Source organism: Balaenoptera musculus, chromosome 5 (genome assembly GCF_009873245.2).
Source record: "Balaenoptera musculus isolate JJ_BM4_2016_0621 chromosome 5, mBalMus1.pri.v3, whole genome shotgun sequence".
Classification (NCBI taxonomy): Eukaryota; Metazoa; Chordata; class Mammalia; order Artiodactyla; family Balaenopteridae; genus Balaenoptera; species Balaenoptera musculus.
The window spans coordinates 106,888,577-106,906,292 of record NC_045789.1 but is presented as its reverse complement, the minus strand read 5'-3'; the positions used below and the strand labels follow the sequence as shown (position 1 = coordinate 106,906,292).

Below are 17,716 nucleotides of genomic sequence, written 5' to 3'. Positions count from 1 at the left end.
AATGAAAACATAACCTGCCTATGTCTGGAATAGGTCATGCTTTCGCCAGCGGGGCGGGAATATTGGGTGGCACAGGCGGGAAGCAGAAGGACAGCTCCTGTGCCTGTTTGGGTAGCAGCTCTGGTCCTTCCTTCCTCAGTCCCAGAGGGAAGGGCGGGAAGTCTGGCTGAGCAGGGCTTTGTGGCTGGACTTGGTGAGGCAGGAGCGAGGCTGGGCAACGCAAGCCCCCTGCCATGTTCATTGTCTTCTCCCAACAAGTCCATGGAAAGGGGGGCAGCAAGTGAAAATGAAATGCAGCATGTTTTGTGTAAATACATATACTCGACTCACACGAATATTGAGTCAATATGTCTCACGTATGCTCAACCAAATGGAAGTAAACACTCACCCAAGGGTCAGTGCTCTAGGGTGTGAGACCTGACAAGTAGTACGATGAGGGTATGCTCTCCCCCAACTTACACATCTTCTAAGGGATAAATTGGGAGCTTCTACATGCAGGTGGGAACAGTTTCCTTTTGCTTTGCTGTGCTGATTTGAAGGAAAATTCCAAAGTAAATCATTCAGAAAAACGAGAACCAGGGCACTTTTGCTAAGGAAGGGAGAATGCTCCTTATGGGAAAAAGAACTCTGGGATTATCTAAGGGTCAGGAAGGCAAAAACATTTTTCACATTAGATTTCCCAGAAGCTATTTGGAATTTTTATAGGTAATCCATTACCAGATGTAACTGTTAACGAATAGCAAGGTATTTTCCTTGAATAAATATAGTGACAAAGGTTTTAATTTCACAAAAGCTTTCTTTAAAAACTAATCAGGAGTTTTCCATTTGTCCCCTACAAGCCTCGTTTTGCCACTGTTCTTCCTTCCCACTCTGAGGTGACCTCCTCTCCCACATTCCTCTACCTGTTTACAGCAAAACAAAGACAGGGGGATCTCTGAACTGGCAAGAAACATTTGGACCATCTGAGGTTCTGCAAAAATAAAACACAGACAAGGAAGCATCCATCTTTGAACTCATTTTTACAACTCTGCCATCTGTAATATTAATGGTAAAGATCCATCTGGCCCTTTTTAGTTTAAAGGCATTTTGTTTCATTGCAACACAGAACCTTGGAACCATTTTTTTATTTCAGCAGTATAAATGCAAAAATGCATATATCATGCCTAAAGAACAAAGAATCTGATAGCATGGGTATGTCCCATCCCAGAACACTGTGTCAGTAGCAGTAGTCCTTTACATTTCTTTAATTTCATCAAACACACATAACAGTGTTTACTCTGTGCCAGGAGTAGTTTTACGCGCTTTACAAATCATAACTTACTTAAGCTGTGTTGTGGTCCTAGGAGGTATTGTACTATTTTAGATGCATTTTAGTGATGAGGAAAATAAAGCACAGAGGGATTGAATGACTTGCTCAAGGTCACACAGCTAATAAGAGGTGGAACTAATTTAAACCCAGGCAATCTAGCTCCAGAGTCCACGTTCCCTCCATTATGCTGCCTCTCAAACTTCCACCAAATCTAAGGTAAACTGTGATTTGTGCAGGATCACCTTACGCATTTATTACCATTTCAATAATTTACCTCATGCCATGTTGTAGCTTCCTCAGATTCAATAACAGGAAGGAAAAGATAAGTACTATCCAATACTATATTTGACCACTGTGCAGTCTTTTAGAAACAAAATGAAGGTATAGAAAATAACAGAGTAGTGTCCCATATCTGCTGGGAAAGCTACTGTGCAGAAAGTGGAATGCTAGGAAATCACTTGGATGTTTAAGTTTTGTAATGCCACTGGACCTTTCAAAGGTCTTTACACTCATTCAAATTCAGAACTGCCAAGTCAGTGTATATTAGAGAAAATTTAATTCCAAGGTAAAGAGACACAAAACAGCTCCTAGAGGTTCCTTCTGGGGAATTCCGCAGTTGATGAACCTCTAAGAGATAGAGTTTTCTCCGCGGAATTCTTATAGCACATCTGGCAGAGTGCAAATATACTCCTCCGCGTGCTTCTGCCGACTGCCCTGACACGCTGCCTTCATGGAAGGTGTACTCCATTGAGCTCAGGGCACTCTGCCAGGCAGACTTGTCCTGGGTGGGGCTGGCGGCCTGTGCACACCCAAAGCACTGCAACATTTGCTCTGGGAGTGTCCTGAAAATGAAGGCAGTGGAGGAGGAAACTGTCTCCCTTCCTGCAAAGAAACTACTTATTTTTTATGCAGGAGAGGTGTGTGTATTGGGTCAAGAGAAGAATCCTCTCTTCACCCTTTGCTTATCAACACCGGGTTGCTCTTCAAGTTCCACACCTGTGGCCTCCAGCTGTGCAAATACCTCTGGCCCTGTGGCATAAGACTTTATTTCACCAGGTACCATTCTTCTTTTTTGACCATCTTCCCTTAAAAACAATGGGAATAGACTAACCAGTGGGGGCACAGAACCTTTACCTAGTTCTTTTGTTTACTGAAAACTGGAGTTACCACCATCTGCCTTTATAAAAAGCAGCAATGACCCAACTGTGCAAAAAGTCTGGCCCAGTGGCTTGCAGGGAGCAGGTAGACAAACTTTAGTCCCCTTTACCTTTCCGTCCCTAACCAGAGAGGTCAACCTGGGACTGTCACTCTCCCTCCTTCACAAAGGACAGGCATCACACACAGTTCTCAAAGACTGAAATAGCTGAGGGAGTGCCTAGCTTTCCAAACTGAAATTTACCTGATTCCTCATCCTGCCAGCACTTCTCTAAGGCAGGCTCCTACCTTTCCAGCTCCAGACTTAACTATCCTTCCCTCTTTCTCTAAGCCCCTTTCTCATCAGCAGTAAACACTGGGATATATGGCACCCAACTCAGTTCCCACTATCTAACCAGACATGCCAACCTCGTGCTCCAAAGATATCCCAGAAATTTACTTGATAGTTTGTGGATCCTTTTGTTAGGGGGAGTGGGATAAAATTTTAAGATCCAGGTAAAATGCTGGGAATGAATTTCTCAAAATACTGGCATGTGGCTCTGATTTCTACCATTAAAATACCCATTTGTGATCATGTAAAATTAAAAATCAGTGTTCTGATTGGGCACTTATTACAGGATGTTGATTACTCATGGAACTTAAAGGTGATGGGTTTTTTCCCAGAGGTATTATTGGATTATACTGGGTGGTCCATTTAGAAGCCAGTCAATACAATCTCACTTCAAAAAAAAGATTTACAACTAGGCCACTTTATACAACAGCCATGGTTTAAGGAATTTATAAGTGCTATAAGGTTCAGAGTTTATTTAGTGTAAATACAGTCTAGACTCATTATCTTACCCACACCTCAGAGCCCAGAGCAAAGAAAAGAGTAAGCCTGATGGGAAAACAAGAGCTGTTAGTATGGGGGACAAAAGCTCAAAGGAGCATCCTAGGTGGCTCTCTGTGAATAACAAAACTGGCACCTTCCTACAGGTGGCTCAGGTTGGAAAGGGGCAGAATAAGAGGTCAGGGACTGCAGACTCTGTCAGAACCACACCACCAAGCCTTGCTCAGGAGTGAGCCCTCCGACGTGCAGAGCGAAGCCATGACGGACGGTGGACGGCCCGCCCTCAAAGGAAGCTGAAGTCCCAGGGGTGATACTCACGCTGACACTGTCCCCAGGACCGGCGGGCCCAGGCCCAGCAGCAGTCAATCCTCCCACCATAACGACACAGGCCAATGGATGACACTATTTGCCTGGGCCACCTACCAAACAAAAAGATTCGAATTAAATAAAGACACTTTTCGAAATTAAAAATAATTTCCTCTTTGTTATTACTTTAGAAAAAAATTTTAATCACACCCAACAATTTTCTATGGACTCCTTCATGCCTGAAGAAATAAAACAATAACACACCTTCAGGGAAATAGTTCTGCCATGATCTAATTTCAAACATCAGACAAACGCAGATACAAAAACCCAAGAGTGGGGGGGTGGGGGGGTGTTGGGGGGGTAAGGGAGGGGAAGATCCTTTCTTACAAGGAAAGAGCGCCAGCTAAAACCAAGAATTCTCAAGGCTGCCACTCACAGGATGGTTTCTTAAGCTTGAAATAAAAGATTCCTCAAAGGCCCACACCTGTTCCTGAGAGGAAAGTCAGTTTTGACTGATAACACCTTAAACTGAAAAGTATTAAATAAGACATGTCAAAGCAGAAAGAAAAAATTTTTCTGCCTTATATAACAGGTACATGTGGGAAGGAGAAGGAAGGGAGGTTTCTCAAAATCAAATGAAACAGAACTCTTTTCCAGATATGACTCTTCTTCAGAAAAAGTTCCCAGAAAAAAATGTACTTGAGAAAGAAGACTAAATAAAACCAAGGAGAGTTTAAAGTGTAGCTAACATCTTAAGTGTCCTTGTGGTTTGAAACTTTCCTGCATCAACGATTCGTGTTACCGTCCTCTCTAATGTAAATAAGGACTAAAGCAAGCACTCGATTTCAGGATAAGATTTACTACCGGATTCCACTTTGGCACCTTATTTGGTAAATCAGTTCGTTGTTTAGATTCACGCCTACCTCAATGACATTTTCCCCCTAGAGGATCAATTTTTTAATTGTCTGTTTTAGACATCTTTTTAAGGCTGTATGGAAATCTTATGCATAATCATGTGATGTATTTCTTGTTGAAAATATGTGTGCAAGAAACGCACAACAGACCCGAATGTGGGCAAACTATTACTTTAATAAAAAAATAAAACAGCCTCTGGCCGCTACCCACGTTTTTTTTAGTTCCCTAATCTTTTCAATTCCCCTTCCTTTCATCTCCCCCTTAGGCCCCCAAGCCCAAAGGACAAATAACCACGAACTTTCCATTTCCTCCAACCAGGTGGTAAACAAGAGGCTGCGCTTCTTCTCTTCAGCGCTCCACTGGCTTCCCTCCGTTCCTTCCAGGTACAAGAAAACCAATCAATCGTGGAATTGATTCGTTCCAAGATTGCAGGAAAAACAGGTGCGGCAGTCTTTCCGGCTGCGCGGGGGCGGGAGTGTGGGTGCCGATCGTTGCCTGAGGGCGACTGCAGGGCGGTGTGACCCAAGTTAAAAACTCTCCTGGGTGCTCCTGCCTAGTTTCTGCGCAAGCAGCAGCGAGCGGCGCTCGGGGCGAGTCTGGTCTGCAATTGCAGCGAGGTGGGGAAACCGAGCACGCCCTCCCGACACACACACACACACACACACACACACACACACACTCACACACACACACACTCGCGGGAGCCGATCCGGCGGCAGGGAAGAGGGCTCCGCGCGCAGCGGCGGGAGGAGCGGCTGAGTGACAGCGGAGCGGAGCAGAGCCTTGGGTTGTTGGAACCTGTCAGAGCACGCAGCAGTCAGGCTCACCCTGAGTCTCGGGAGCTGTGCGTGCGTACAGACACACAGACACCACACAGACACACGCACGCACGCACGCAGAGTTCCCCACCCCCGCCAAGAAAACCAAGAGGGGAGGCAAACAGGTCCCCCCCGGAAGCCCAGTCGCTTCCTCTCCCCACCCTTTGTGTGAGCAGCCCTGACAGCTCCCAGCCGGGATTTGGTCCCGACCACCTCGAAGTTCCCCACCGCAGAGCTGTCTAAATCAAGAGCGAGAGTTTCCCAGCCAAGGGATGTCCCGCGCGTCACCTCCTCCGGGGCGGCTAACCCGCGCCCTCAGAACCCAGACGCCCGGCTCCAGCCTCCCTTCTCTCCCAGCCCTCTTTACCGAGCCGGGGGGTGGGCGGCTCGCGCCGCCGCGCAGCCTCTCCCGGGGAGCCGCGGCGGGGTTCCCGGACGCGCAGGGGGCGCGCCCTCCAGGCCTCGGGCAGCCACTGGTAGAGAGGGCGGCTCGACGGCTCTCCTCCCGCCGAGGCTGCGCGGTGGCCCAACTTCTGGACCGAGAGCAGAGAGGGGGAACCCCAGGGCGGTGTGAAATTAGCGCTGCATGGAGCAGGAGAGGGCGCCCCGGGGGCCGACTCACCTCCCGTCGAACTCCGCGGCCGCCTGCAGATAGAGCGAGGACCCGAGCACCAGCGCCAGGAGGAAATCCATGGTGGGCGGCGAGTCCCGCGCGGCGGCTCAGCTGCGCGCGGCGAGCAGGTTGGGGGTGCTGGGCTCGCAGGAGAGGCGCGCTCGGCTCCCCCGGGGAGCTGCGGCAGCCGGGAACCCCTGCGGCCGCCGCGGCTACTGCTGCCACTCTCGGAGGAGAGCGGCGTGGCGCGCAGCCGGAGCAGGTCTGCGCGCGGCGTCCCGAGCCCCCTCCGGCTCCCTCCGCGAGAGGGGAGGTGCTGCAGGGGAAGCTGCGCCGCCTGCGGGGAGGGGCGGGGGGCGCGCGTGCGCCCGACTAGCCGCTCTCGGGGCCCCGGGTGAGAGCTGAGGGTGCTCGGCCCGGCTGCGGGAAGCTCGCGGGCGGGGGCGCCGCGGGAAGGCAGCGTCTCTTGGGGACCAGCCAAGCGGGGTGAGCGCCAGGCTGGGAGGAAAGTTGCGAGCCTCGCCTGGGCTGGGGAGAGCAGGGTGCTCGGCAGGAAAGTCAGAGCCGGGGAGGAAAGGGGCCCGGGCCGGAGGTGCGCGCTCCGCGGGTTCCTTCCGAGCAGGTGGTGATCGAAGGGGCGAGCCACAGCTTTCACCGGAGGGCGAAGTCCAAGATGAGAGAGGTTTGTGGGACTGGAGCTGAGCAGTGTCTGCATGTAGTGAAACCGCAGCACGACTTGGACAAATTAGCAAAGGCAAACTCAGGGAGTTTGCTTCTCCCGCAGAGTTGGCAGAGGCAGATTTTTAAAAATTTTGTAACCAAGCGAAAGAAATGCTTGGCTTCTTTTTCGAGTTTTGAAGAAGAGACGTGCAGACTGTTTCCATCTCTGCCAGCTCAACAATGAGCACATTAGAAGGAGAGCGACGGCTGCCCCTTTAGGGGCACGTGTCCCCCGGAGAGGGAGGGCGGTTACTACTTAGCAGTCCTGTGGTGCCCGATACTGCAGAGATCATTTAGAAAACCATTTTGAACCATCATTGCTCTGTTATTGCAGAGTAAAATGTATTATAAAAGGACTGTGTTCAAATGAAAACACTCAGTGATTAACCTAAAATGCACGTTAAAACATCAGTCCAATCAAGTCACCTCTCTTCCCAAGCCCTACCCGGAATAACTGCCCAGGCCAGTATCTGGTCTCCCATACCTCTCCTCTAATCCATGGCCTCCGTGCCTTTCTCCCACACTCCAGGCATGACCCTTGCCTCGGGCCGTTGACTGTTACTTCTGCCTGGACCCAGATATCGGCATGGCTCCCATTCTCACTTCAGTCTTTGCTCATATGTCACCTCTTTGTGGAGACGAACCTTGACCACCCTATTTAAAATTGCAACCTGTCCCTGCCTGTTCTAATTTGTCTTTTCTCCAAAGCACTCATCTTCTAGTTTCCTATATAATTTGCTTCTTGTTTTGCATGTCTTCTTTCTGCTAGAATGCAAACTCTACAAGGGCAAGTTTCTTTGTTTAGTGCCTGGCATGTAGTAGGTGCTCATAAATGTTTACTGAATGAGTTTGTTACGTTACAAACTCCCCGCCCCATCTTTATTGTTTTTTTGAGATTTCTCCAACTTTAAATTTTTAATGGAAAGTTCTGTGGCAGAGGGACCTCATTATCTCAATCTCTTAGTGTGTATAAACACAGGAATTTTCTGCAAGAAAAGGAAAAATAATGGTTTCAAGTTAAATGACTCTTTGATTTCCAAGTTGTTTTCTGTTAGCAAAACAAGTTTCTATTTTAATCTCAGGAAATATCCATTCCATTTCAGGCTTGGGACATTATTTTAGGCAAACAGCTTGGTGTCATCCATTTCAGATCTTTCTAAAAACGTAGGAGTCAAAATATTTTTTCTGCAGAAAATCAAATTTTTGTAAGTGTAATGTAGGCCTGGTTCCAGGTTCCAGTGGCTGCTTCTTAGCCATTTTCTTTGTTTCTAGGTTCCTGGCTTGAGCAATGGATGATTAGAGAGAAAGGGGCCAACCTACAGGCTAAAAACTGGAGATGGAACAAAAGGAGGATGAGTGGCAGGGGAAAATAGGACAAATGTCTGGAGTAAGTGTGTAATACCCCCTCTGCCTATCTCTTCTTTTTTTTTCCATATATTTTCTTTGGCCTAGAAAACACTCAATTCATCTTCCTTCTTCTTCTTCTTCTTCTTTTTTTTTTAAAGTTTTATTGGACTATAGTTGATTTACCATGTTGTGTTAGTTTCAGGTGTACAGCAAAGTGAATCAGCATCTTCCTTCTTCATAGGGACACTCTCCACTTACCGTTTGGGTACAAGCTTAGCTGACAGTTACCAAAGAAGGAAGCCTTTGTGATTTTTCACGTGCCTGGGACTCCTGTGGCATGTGCTTCTATAGCCCTATGCGTCCCCTAGAGTAACTCTTAATGTACTGTGGTGGAACTGCTTCTCTATCAAATCTAGTTTCCCTCGAGACACTAATCTAACCAATAGGAGGGCAAGGGCAGTCGTCATTGTATCCCTTGCGCCCAGCACGATGCCTGGCACAAGGCTTAAATTCAGCAAATATTGAATAGATCGCATTGGGTTGGATTAAATTCTGCCTGGTGAACTTTAGCTTCTCCCTTGAGTCAGCCATAGCTAATTATATCAGTCTTTGTTGAATCATGGAGTGAGGAGACTCTAAAGGAATTCCAAGGTCTAACTGGGTAATCTGCTGCCATTATGACCACCAGTGCCCATTCCAAAAAAGAGGTGGAGTTCCTATGGGAGTGACATTTCACTATCTCAGTCTTAAAAACAAACAAGAGGACTTCCCTGGTGGTCCAGTTTTTAAGATCCACCTTCCAATGCAGGGGACGTGGAACAATCCCTGGTCAGGGAACTAAGATCCCACATGCTGAGGGGCAACTAAGCCCACGTGCTCTAGAGCCCGCGTGCCGCAGGGAAAGATCCTGCGTGCTGCAACTGAGACCCAATGCAGCCAAATAAATAAATAAATAAAATAAGAAAGAACCATACCAAACAGCTTTTAGCAATATCTGTACTTTTCCAGTAGGACAACGTTTTGGTTAGGTTTCATACCAGATAATGCCACCTTGCAAGGAGTAATCCCAATTTCCTTGCACACAAATAATCATCTATCACTGGCCACAATGTGATACAGATAAATGGCAAAATAGAGCTAAGCGAACACAACTTCCAATACCTGGGAATCAGAAGCTCTTAATTATTTAGTCTTTTTTTTTTTTCCCCAACAAATATTTATTGAGAGCCTACCCTGTATTGGCCATTTCTAGGTGCTAGGACTTCAGCAACAAGACAAAGTCATGCCCCGAAAGAGCTTGCACTGCACTGGAGGAGCAAGACAATATGTGCTATAAAGAGAGGGTAAAAGGTGTAAATAGAGTAAAGGAAGGATAAGGTGATAGAAAGAGATGGGCTGTGATTTTAGGTGAAGTGATTTGGTCACCTCTGGGAGATGACATTTGACCAGAGTCAGGATAAAGTGAGGGTGTTGGGTAGCGGTAGTGTTCGGGCAAAGGAGAGAGAAAATGTGTTTTCTCTACCAAGTTCTCGTAGTCCGTGTCGTGCAAGCTGTTAAGCAAGCGATTGCTCCTCCTGTCCCATATGCGGCCGTGACACAGGGACAGGGTTACTGCTTCAAAAAGTCCTGTTAAGAAAAGAGAAGGATGAGGAACACACAGCTGCTCATTCGCGGCAGTTCTGACCCCAGGTGAGCAAGAATCACGGAGATGCTCTTCTCTGGCAGCAGAGGGAGGGGCAGACCATCAGGTCACCCCTGCTTCTACTACCTTGTCCATTCATCCATCCTCTAGGGCCACATCAGAAGTGACTGTTGGAGCATATGCCTTCCTTGGGGACTGTACATCACTGACAGTTCTTTTTCTACTGGTACAGATTTGAAGGCCTGAGTGTTGCTTTTAAGGAGCTAAGAGAGACAGCACATTTTCAGGCCAGACTCATGGTTTCTGTGGCTTTAAGATCTCCTTAAAACCCTAATAGACTTCTGATCTAATTGCTTCCAGTCAGTTCCTTGTGCAGATAACATAACCAAAGTCTTTTCCAGTCCCAGTTCCTAAGCCTGCTTTATTTCTTTGATTCCTCGTGTCCATACCTTACTCTTTCATCTTAACGGAGGCCCCCTTGAGGCTAGCTGAAGTTATAGGGTTGTTGGGGAGGGCCACACCCATACTCTGATCCTGGCCACAGGGATCAGATATATATTTATATTAATGTTCAGGGCCTAAAAGCAGTTGTCTTTTTCAAGCCTGGGAGGCCCGAAATTTCTGGACATTCTCATTTCCTGCCATTTCTGCTTATAAAACAGCCAGTTCTTGCCTGAGCCCATCCCCTTCTTAAGATACCTTATAAAAGCAACAAGGAGCAGCAAAGATACTAACATTCTCATTTTCTATAATGATATTCCTCTTATCTGGATATATACTGTACCTTCCAAGTGAGCAGAGTAATAATTTTACAAAATAACATGTGTCACAAGCTTTCCAGCCTACATACAGCAGCTGTAGCTATACCACAATCAGAGCATACCACCCCTTCAAAGAACAATTCTAATACTATTTAAATTCTTCTAAAGTATCAAAAAAGAAATGCTTACGAATTATTCCTGAGAAGTCGTTGATATCTACACCTGAAAAAATAGCCTTTTCATATGTGCACAAACATACACACATATACAGATACGAATATCAATGCAAAAGCCCTAAATAAATGATTAGTAAGTACAATCTAGGAATATACTAAAAGAATCCATTACAGTCAAGTTGACAGAAACCTCTATGTGGGTAAACGGTTAACAAAATCCTTTCCCATTCTTCATGAGAATTTGACCTTATGTTAACTTTTTAGCATTGTTCCCCTGGCAACCTGATAAGGTGATTTGTGAACTGTGTAGCTATGTGGCTGGTAAAAATGGACCCCTGATTGGTAAACTGCATTTAGACAGGGAGAACCAAATATGCCAGATGGCAAACCATAGCTTTGGAACAACCTGAGTTCAGTGACTGCGCATGTCCCTTGCAGAGACTGGACACTAGGCCAATAGGGTTGTCACAAAGATGGAACTGAAGATGGATCACCACTGGTTGAATCTGCAAATGTGGGAACCGGATAAGAGAGGGCCAACCGTACTACACCATTTTATTTAAGGAGCTTGAGCATCTGTGGATTTTGGTCTGCGTGGGGGTCCTGGAACCAATCCTCTGCGGATATGGAAGGACAACTGTACTTACTGTCAGTGATTCTCATCCATCTTCAAGTAATTCTGCAAAGACAATGGAAGACTTTATTTGATAGGCCTTCAATTCTATTTTAATATCACTGGAAGAATTGAAATAGGCATGAATGGCTGACCAACACATTAGAAAGCAGTTTCAAGAATTATGAAGTAAGTTATGTTTAGTCTCTTACCTTTCAGCTGTTTTAAATTTGTATCTTAATGATCTGATACAAATTTAAAAAATTTTTCTTCATGTTTTTATGTATAAAAGTAGAAAGAAAAAAAAAAAAAGTAGAAAGATTCTTCTTCACTGACAATAAATTTTTAGTATCACAAAACCAAGAGTGGTACCACTAGCCAGCTTCTTTAACATATTACTCCTAATATCTTTGGCTTAACACAGTTCAGTTCCTTTCATTAGTGCAAAATTGCAATGCAAGTTGGACAGCTCTCCTAAGAGATCCTTTGCAAGTGGCTATTCAGGCAGCTGGCCTCCTTCCGTCCTGTGGTTTTATCTTCCTGGAGTTCTCCTGTAGCCACGTGGCCAAGGGAGAGAGAGAGCCCAGGCAATTACACCTGGGGGGTTTGTGGCATTCCACTGGCCACTACCTAGTTACATGGCTCCAATTTAACTACAAGAGAATTTGGAAAATATATTTTTCCAGTGTGCCAAGGAGGAAAATGAAAACTTTTAATTGAATATCTAGCATTGTCTTTGCCGTAGCCTCAAGAAATCAGTAAACTTAGTATTTAATTATTGCCAGAAAGAAAACTTAACACTAATTATGACATCACTGAAAAATCATTGTACTTGAAAATCATTCTCCAAAATTCACTTAGTCTATGATTTTCATCATACAGTAAGTCAATATATTTATTTGGTAATTCTTAATGTATAATTCACCCAATTAAATTAGGTAAATTGTGTAAAGTACCTAGTCAAGCACATGGTACATGTAATAAGTGCTCAACAAATACTGATTGGTTTTACTGCTGGGAATTAAATGCTTCTCTAAGATTTTTCTATGTCTAAGACAGGCAACTGCAAACACTTGCCTGAACATCTTCTATGCCTAAACCAGCTCTGACAATGCTGTGTTGTGAATCTCTAATCTCAATTTAGCTTTTATCAAAGTATTTGAGGAAATTCAAAGTTGCCTAAAATACTCTTGCATCTCACTGCCACACGGGGGAAGTACTAGTTAAGCTTTTCACCTTTCATAATAAATTATCAACCTACTCTTCTGGTCTCTAAAGCATGGATCTGTTCTCAAACAACATGGAAGACCAATTCTTTAGGCAAAACTTTAGCGCTTATAAAAATCCTTCTTAAAATAAATGATATTTATGGAAGCCAACCTAGATAAGGGGATGTGCTATCTAACAATTCCTCTGGATTTCCCAAATATTAACCTTGGATCAAGTTAGTCTCTTGGAACTTAACTTAGAACCTGGAAGATTCTTCTCTTACTAAGTTGGACCTACAGCTTAAATGAGTTTATTATAAGATATAGTTAAATAAGATCTTCACCTGCACTTTCTGTAAGATTGTTGTGGATGTTGTCTGATGTATCTGTTTTGATCCCATAAAGTAATTTCTTATAGAATTTCAGGCCAATAAAAATTTTGTTTCTTTGGAGAAAATTTTACGTCTTCTATTTTCTGATGAACACTTACTATATCAAGTTTCCCTTTTAAAAGTGGCTTCCAGAAAACTATGGAGACAGCAAAAAGATCAATGATTGCCAAGTGTTAATGTGGAGAAGGGGATGATGAGCAGAGCACAGAGAAATTTTAGAGCAGTGGAACAATTCTGTATCATATGGTGATGGTGGGATGCATGCCATTATACATTTGTCAAAACCCATAGAATGTACAATACCAAGAGTGAACCCTAGTGTAAACTATGGACTTTGGGGCTTCCCTGATGGCGCAGTGGTTAAAGAATCCACCTGCCAATGCAGGGAACATGGGTTCAAGCCCTGGTCCGGGAAGATTCCACATGCCGCGGAGCAACTAAGCCTGTGTACCACAACTACTAAGCCACAACTACTGAAGCCCGCACACCTAGAGCCCGTGCAGCACAACAAAGAGTAGCCCCCACTCGCCGCAACTAGAGAAAGCCTGCGCGCAGCAACAAAGACCCAACACAGCCAAAAATAAATAATTTTATTAAAAAAAAACTATGAACTTTGGGTGATTATAATGTGTCAGTGTAGGTGCACTGATTGTAACAAATGTACCACTTTGGTGGGGGATGTTGATAATGGGGGAGGCTGTGGGTGTGTGGGAGCAGGGGAGTGTGTGGGAAAACTCTGTACCTTCCATTTAATTTTGCTGTGAATCTAAAACGCCTCTAAAAAATAAATCTATTAAAATTTGTTTAAAAGAAAGGGTTTATATATCTTACCATTAATTTTCCCCAATAATTTAAATTTCATATGGCAGTTGTGTTTAATGTTATTTACTTTAAATTATGGACAATTAAAATTTTCATGTAAACTTGGAGGATAAATCAATAAATAAATAAATAAATTCATATATATTTTCTAAAGTGTCTACCAGGAAGCTCTGAGTTAAATTCTTTCTTTTTTTAAATTTAATTTATTTATTTATATAGCAGGTTCTTATTAGTTATCTATTTTATACATATTAGTGTATATATGTCAATCCCAATCTCCCAATTCATCCCACCACCACCACCACCCCTGCCCTCCGCTTTCCCCCCTTGGTGTCCATAACGTTTGTTCTCTACATCTGTGTCTCTATTTGTGCCTTGCAAACCAGTTCATCTGTACTATTTTCTAGATTCCACATATATGTGTTAATATACTATATTTGTTTTTATCTTTCTGACTTGCTTCAACTCTGTATGACTGTCTCTAGGTCCATCCATGTCTCTACAAATGACCCAGTTTCATTCCTTTTTAATGGCTGAGTAATATTCCATTGTATATATGTACCACATCTTCTCAATCCATTAGTCTCTCGATGGGCATTTAGGTTGCTTCAATGACCTGGCTATTGTAAACAGTGCTGCAATGAACATTGGGGTGCATGTGTCTTTTTGAATTATGGTTTTCTCTGGGTATATGCCCAAGTAGTGGGATTGCAAGGTCATATGGTATTTCCATTTTCAGTTTTTTAAGGAACCTCCATACTGTTCTCCATAGTGTCTGTATCAATTTACATTCCCCCCAACAGTGCAAGAGGGTTCCCTTTTCTACACACCCTCTCCAGCATTTGTTGTTTGTAGATTTTTCTGATGATGCCCATTCTAACCGGTGTGAGGTAATACCTCATTGTAGTTTTGATTTGCAGTTCTCTAATAATTAGTGATGTTGAAGAGCTTTTCATATGCCTCTTGGCCATCTGCATGTCTTCTTTGGAGAAATGTCTATTTAGGTCTTCTGCCCATTTTCTGATTGGGTTGTTTGTTTTTTTAATATTGAGCTGCATGAGCTGTTTATATATTTTTGAGATCAATCCTTTGTCCCTTGATTCGTTTGCAAATAATTTCTCCCATTCTGAGGGTTGTCTTTTCGTCTTGTTTATGGTTTCCTTTGCTGTGCAAAAGCTTTGAAGTTTCATAAGGTCCCATTTGTTTACTTTTGTTTTTATTTCCATTACTCTAGGAGGTGGGTCAAAAAGGACCTTGCTGTGATTTATGTCAAAGAGTGTTCTTCCTATGTTTTCCTCTAAGAGTTTTATAGTGTCCGGTCTTACATTTAGGTTTTTAATCCATTTTGAGTTTATTTTTGTGTATGGTGTTAGAGAGTGTTCTAATTTCATTCTTTGACATGTAGCTGTCCAGTTTTCCCAGCACCACTTATTGAAGAGACTGTCTTTTCTTGATTGTATATCCTTGCCTCCTTTGTCATAGATTAGTTGACCATAGGTGCGTGGGTTTATCTCTGGGCTTTCTATCTTGTTCCATTGATCTATATTTCTGTTTTTGTGCCAGTACCATATTATCTTGACCATTGTAGCTTTGTAGTATAGTCTGAAGTCAGGGAGTCTAATTCCTCCAGCTCTGTTTTCTTCCCTCAAGATTTCTTTGGCTATTTGGGGTCTTTTGTGTCTCCATACAAATTTTAAGATTTTTTTGTTCTAGTTCTGTAAAACATGCCATTGGTAATTTGATAGGGATTGCATTGAATCTGTAGATTGCTTTGGGTAGTATAGTCATTTTCACAATATTGATTCTTCCAATCCAAGAACATGGTATATCTCTCCATCTGCTTGTGTCATCTTTGATTTCTTTCATCAGTGTCTTATAGTTTTCTGAGTACAGGTCTTTTACCTCCTTAGGTAGGCTTATTCCTAGGTGTTTTATTCTTTTTGTTGCAATGGTGAATGGGATTGTTTCCTTAATCTCTCTTTCTGATCTTTTGTTGTTAGTGTATAAGAATGCAAGAGATTTCTGTGTATTAATTTTGTATCCTGCAACTTTACCAAATTCATTGATTAGCTCTAATAGTTTTCTGGTGGCATCTTTAGGATTGTCTGTGTATAGTATCATGTCATCTGCTAACAGTGACAGTTTTACTTCTTCTTTTCTAATTTGTATTCCTTTTATTTCTTTTTCTTCTTTGATTGCTGTGACTAGGACTTCCAAAACTATGCTGAATAATAGTGGTGAGAGTGGACATCTTTGTCTTGTTCTTGATCTTAGAGGAAATGCTTTCAGTTTTTCACCATTGAGAATGATGTTTGCTGTGGGTTTGTCATATATGGCCTTTATTATGTTAAGGTAGGTTCCCTCTATGCCCACTTTCTGGACAGTTTTTATCATAAATTGGTGTTGAATTTTGTCAGAAGCTTTTTCTGCAACTGTTGAGATGATCATATGGTTTCTATTCTTCAATTTGTTAATATGGTGTATCGCATTGATTGATTTGCATATATTGAAGAATCCTTGCATCTCAGATATAAATCCCACTTGATCATGGTGTATGATCCTTTTAATGTGTTGTTGGATTCTGTTTGTTAGTATTTTTTGAGGATTTTGGCATCTATATTCATCAGCGATATTGGTATGTAATTTTCTTTTTTTTAAATATCTTTGTCTGGTTTTGGTATCAGGGTGATGGTGGCCTTGTAGAATGAGTTTGGGAGTGTTCCTTCCTCTGCAATTTTTTGGAAGAGTTTGAGAAGGATGGGTGTTAGCTGTTCTCTAAATGTTTCATAGAATTTGCCTGTGGAGCCATCTGGTCCTGGACATTTGTTTGTTGGAAGATTTTTAAACACTGTTTCAATTACATTACTTGTGATTGGTCTGTTCATGTTTTCTGTTTCTTCTTCGTTCAGTCTTGGAAGGTTATACCTTTCTAAGAATTTGTCCATTTCTTCCAGGTTGTCCATTTTATTGGCATAGAGTTGCTTGTAGTAGTCTCTTATGATGCTTTTATTTCTGCGGTGTCTGTTGTAACTTCTCCTTTTTCGGTTCTAATTTTATTGATTTCAGTCCTCTCCCTCTTTTTCTTGATGAGTCTGGCTAAAGGTTTATCAATTTTGTTTATCTTCTCAAAGAACCAGCTTTTAGTTTTATTGAACTTGGCTATTGTTTTCTTTGTTTCTATTTCATTTATTTCTGCTCTGAGCTTTATGATTTCTTTCCTTCTGCTAACTTTAGGTTTTGTTTGTTCTTCTTTCTCTAGTTTCTTTAGGCATAAGGTTAGATTGTTTATTTGAGATTTTTCTTGTTTCTTAAGGTAGGAATGTATTGCTACAAACTTCCTTCTTAGAACTGCTTTTGCTGCATCCCATAGGTTTTGGATCGTCGTGTTTTCATTGTCATTTGTCTCTAGGTATTTTTTGATTTCCTCTTTGATTTCTTCAGATCTCTTGGCTATTTAGTAACGTATTGTTTAGCCTCCATGTGTTTGTGTTTTTACGTTTTTATCCCTGTAATTGATTTCTAATCTCATAGCATTGTGGTCGGAAAAGATGCTTGATATAATTTCAGTTTTCTTAAATTTACCAAGGTTTGATTTGTGACCCAACATGTGATCTATCCTGGAGAATGTTCCCTGTGCACTTGAGAAGAAAGTGTAATCTGCTGTTTTTGGATGGAATGTCTTATAAATATCAATTAAATCTATCTGGTCTATTGTGTCATTTAAAGCTTCTGTTTCCTCATTACTTTTCTGTTTGGATGATCTGTCCATTGGTGTAAGTGAGGTGTTAAATTCCCCTACTATTATTGTGTTGCTGTCGATTTCCTCTTTTATAGGTGTTAGCATTTGCCTTATGTATTGAGGTGCTCCTATGTTGGGTGCATAAATATTTATAATTGGTATATCTTCTTCTTGGATTGGTCCCTTGATCATTATGTAGTGTCCTTCATTGTCTCTTGTACCATTCTTTATTTTAAAGTCTATTTTATCTGAAATGAGTATTGCTACTCCAGCTTTCTTTTGATTTCCATTTGCATGGAATATCTTTTTCCATCCCCTCACTTTCAGTCTGTGTGTGTCCCTAGGTCTGAA

The 17,716-nt window shown here is 42.7% G+C and overlaps 1 protein-coding gene across 11 annotated transcripts in view; it reads right to left on the bottom strand.

The window, feature by feature from the left end:
- NPNT (nephronectin) overlaps nucleotides 1-6,684 on the bottom strand; it is a 74,620-nt gene extending 67,936 nt beyond the window's left edge. For 8 of the 11 annotated variants that reach the window (XM_036853518.1, XM_036853519.1, XM_036853521.1 and 5 more), the window contains exons 1-2: nucleotides 5,955-6,162; nucleotides 3,612-3,712 (exon numbers count right to left, since the gene is read on the bottom strand). In XM_036853518.1, coding sequence (XP_036709413.1) covers nucleotides 3,612-3,712; nucleotides 5,955-6,025 — 172 coding nt within the window. In that variant the 5' untranslated portion in view covers nucleotides 6,026-6,162. Of the gene's footprint in view, nucleotides 1-3,611; nucleotides 3,713-5,954 lie in introns of all 11 variants that reach the window. The other 3 variants (XM_036853515.1, XM_036853516.1, XM_036853517.1) reach the window with 1 other exon arrangement.
- Between the last annotated feature and the right edge of the window lie 11,032 nt (nucleotides 6,685-17,716).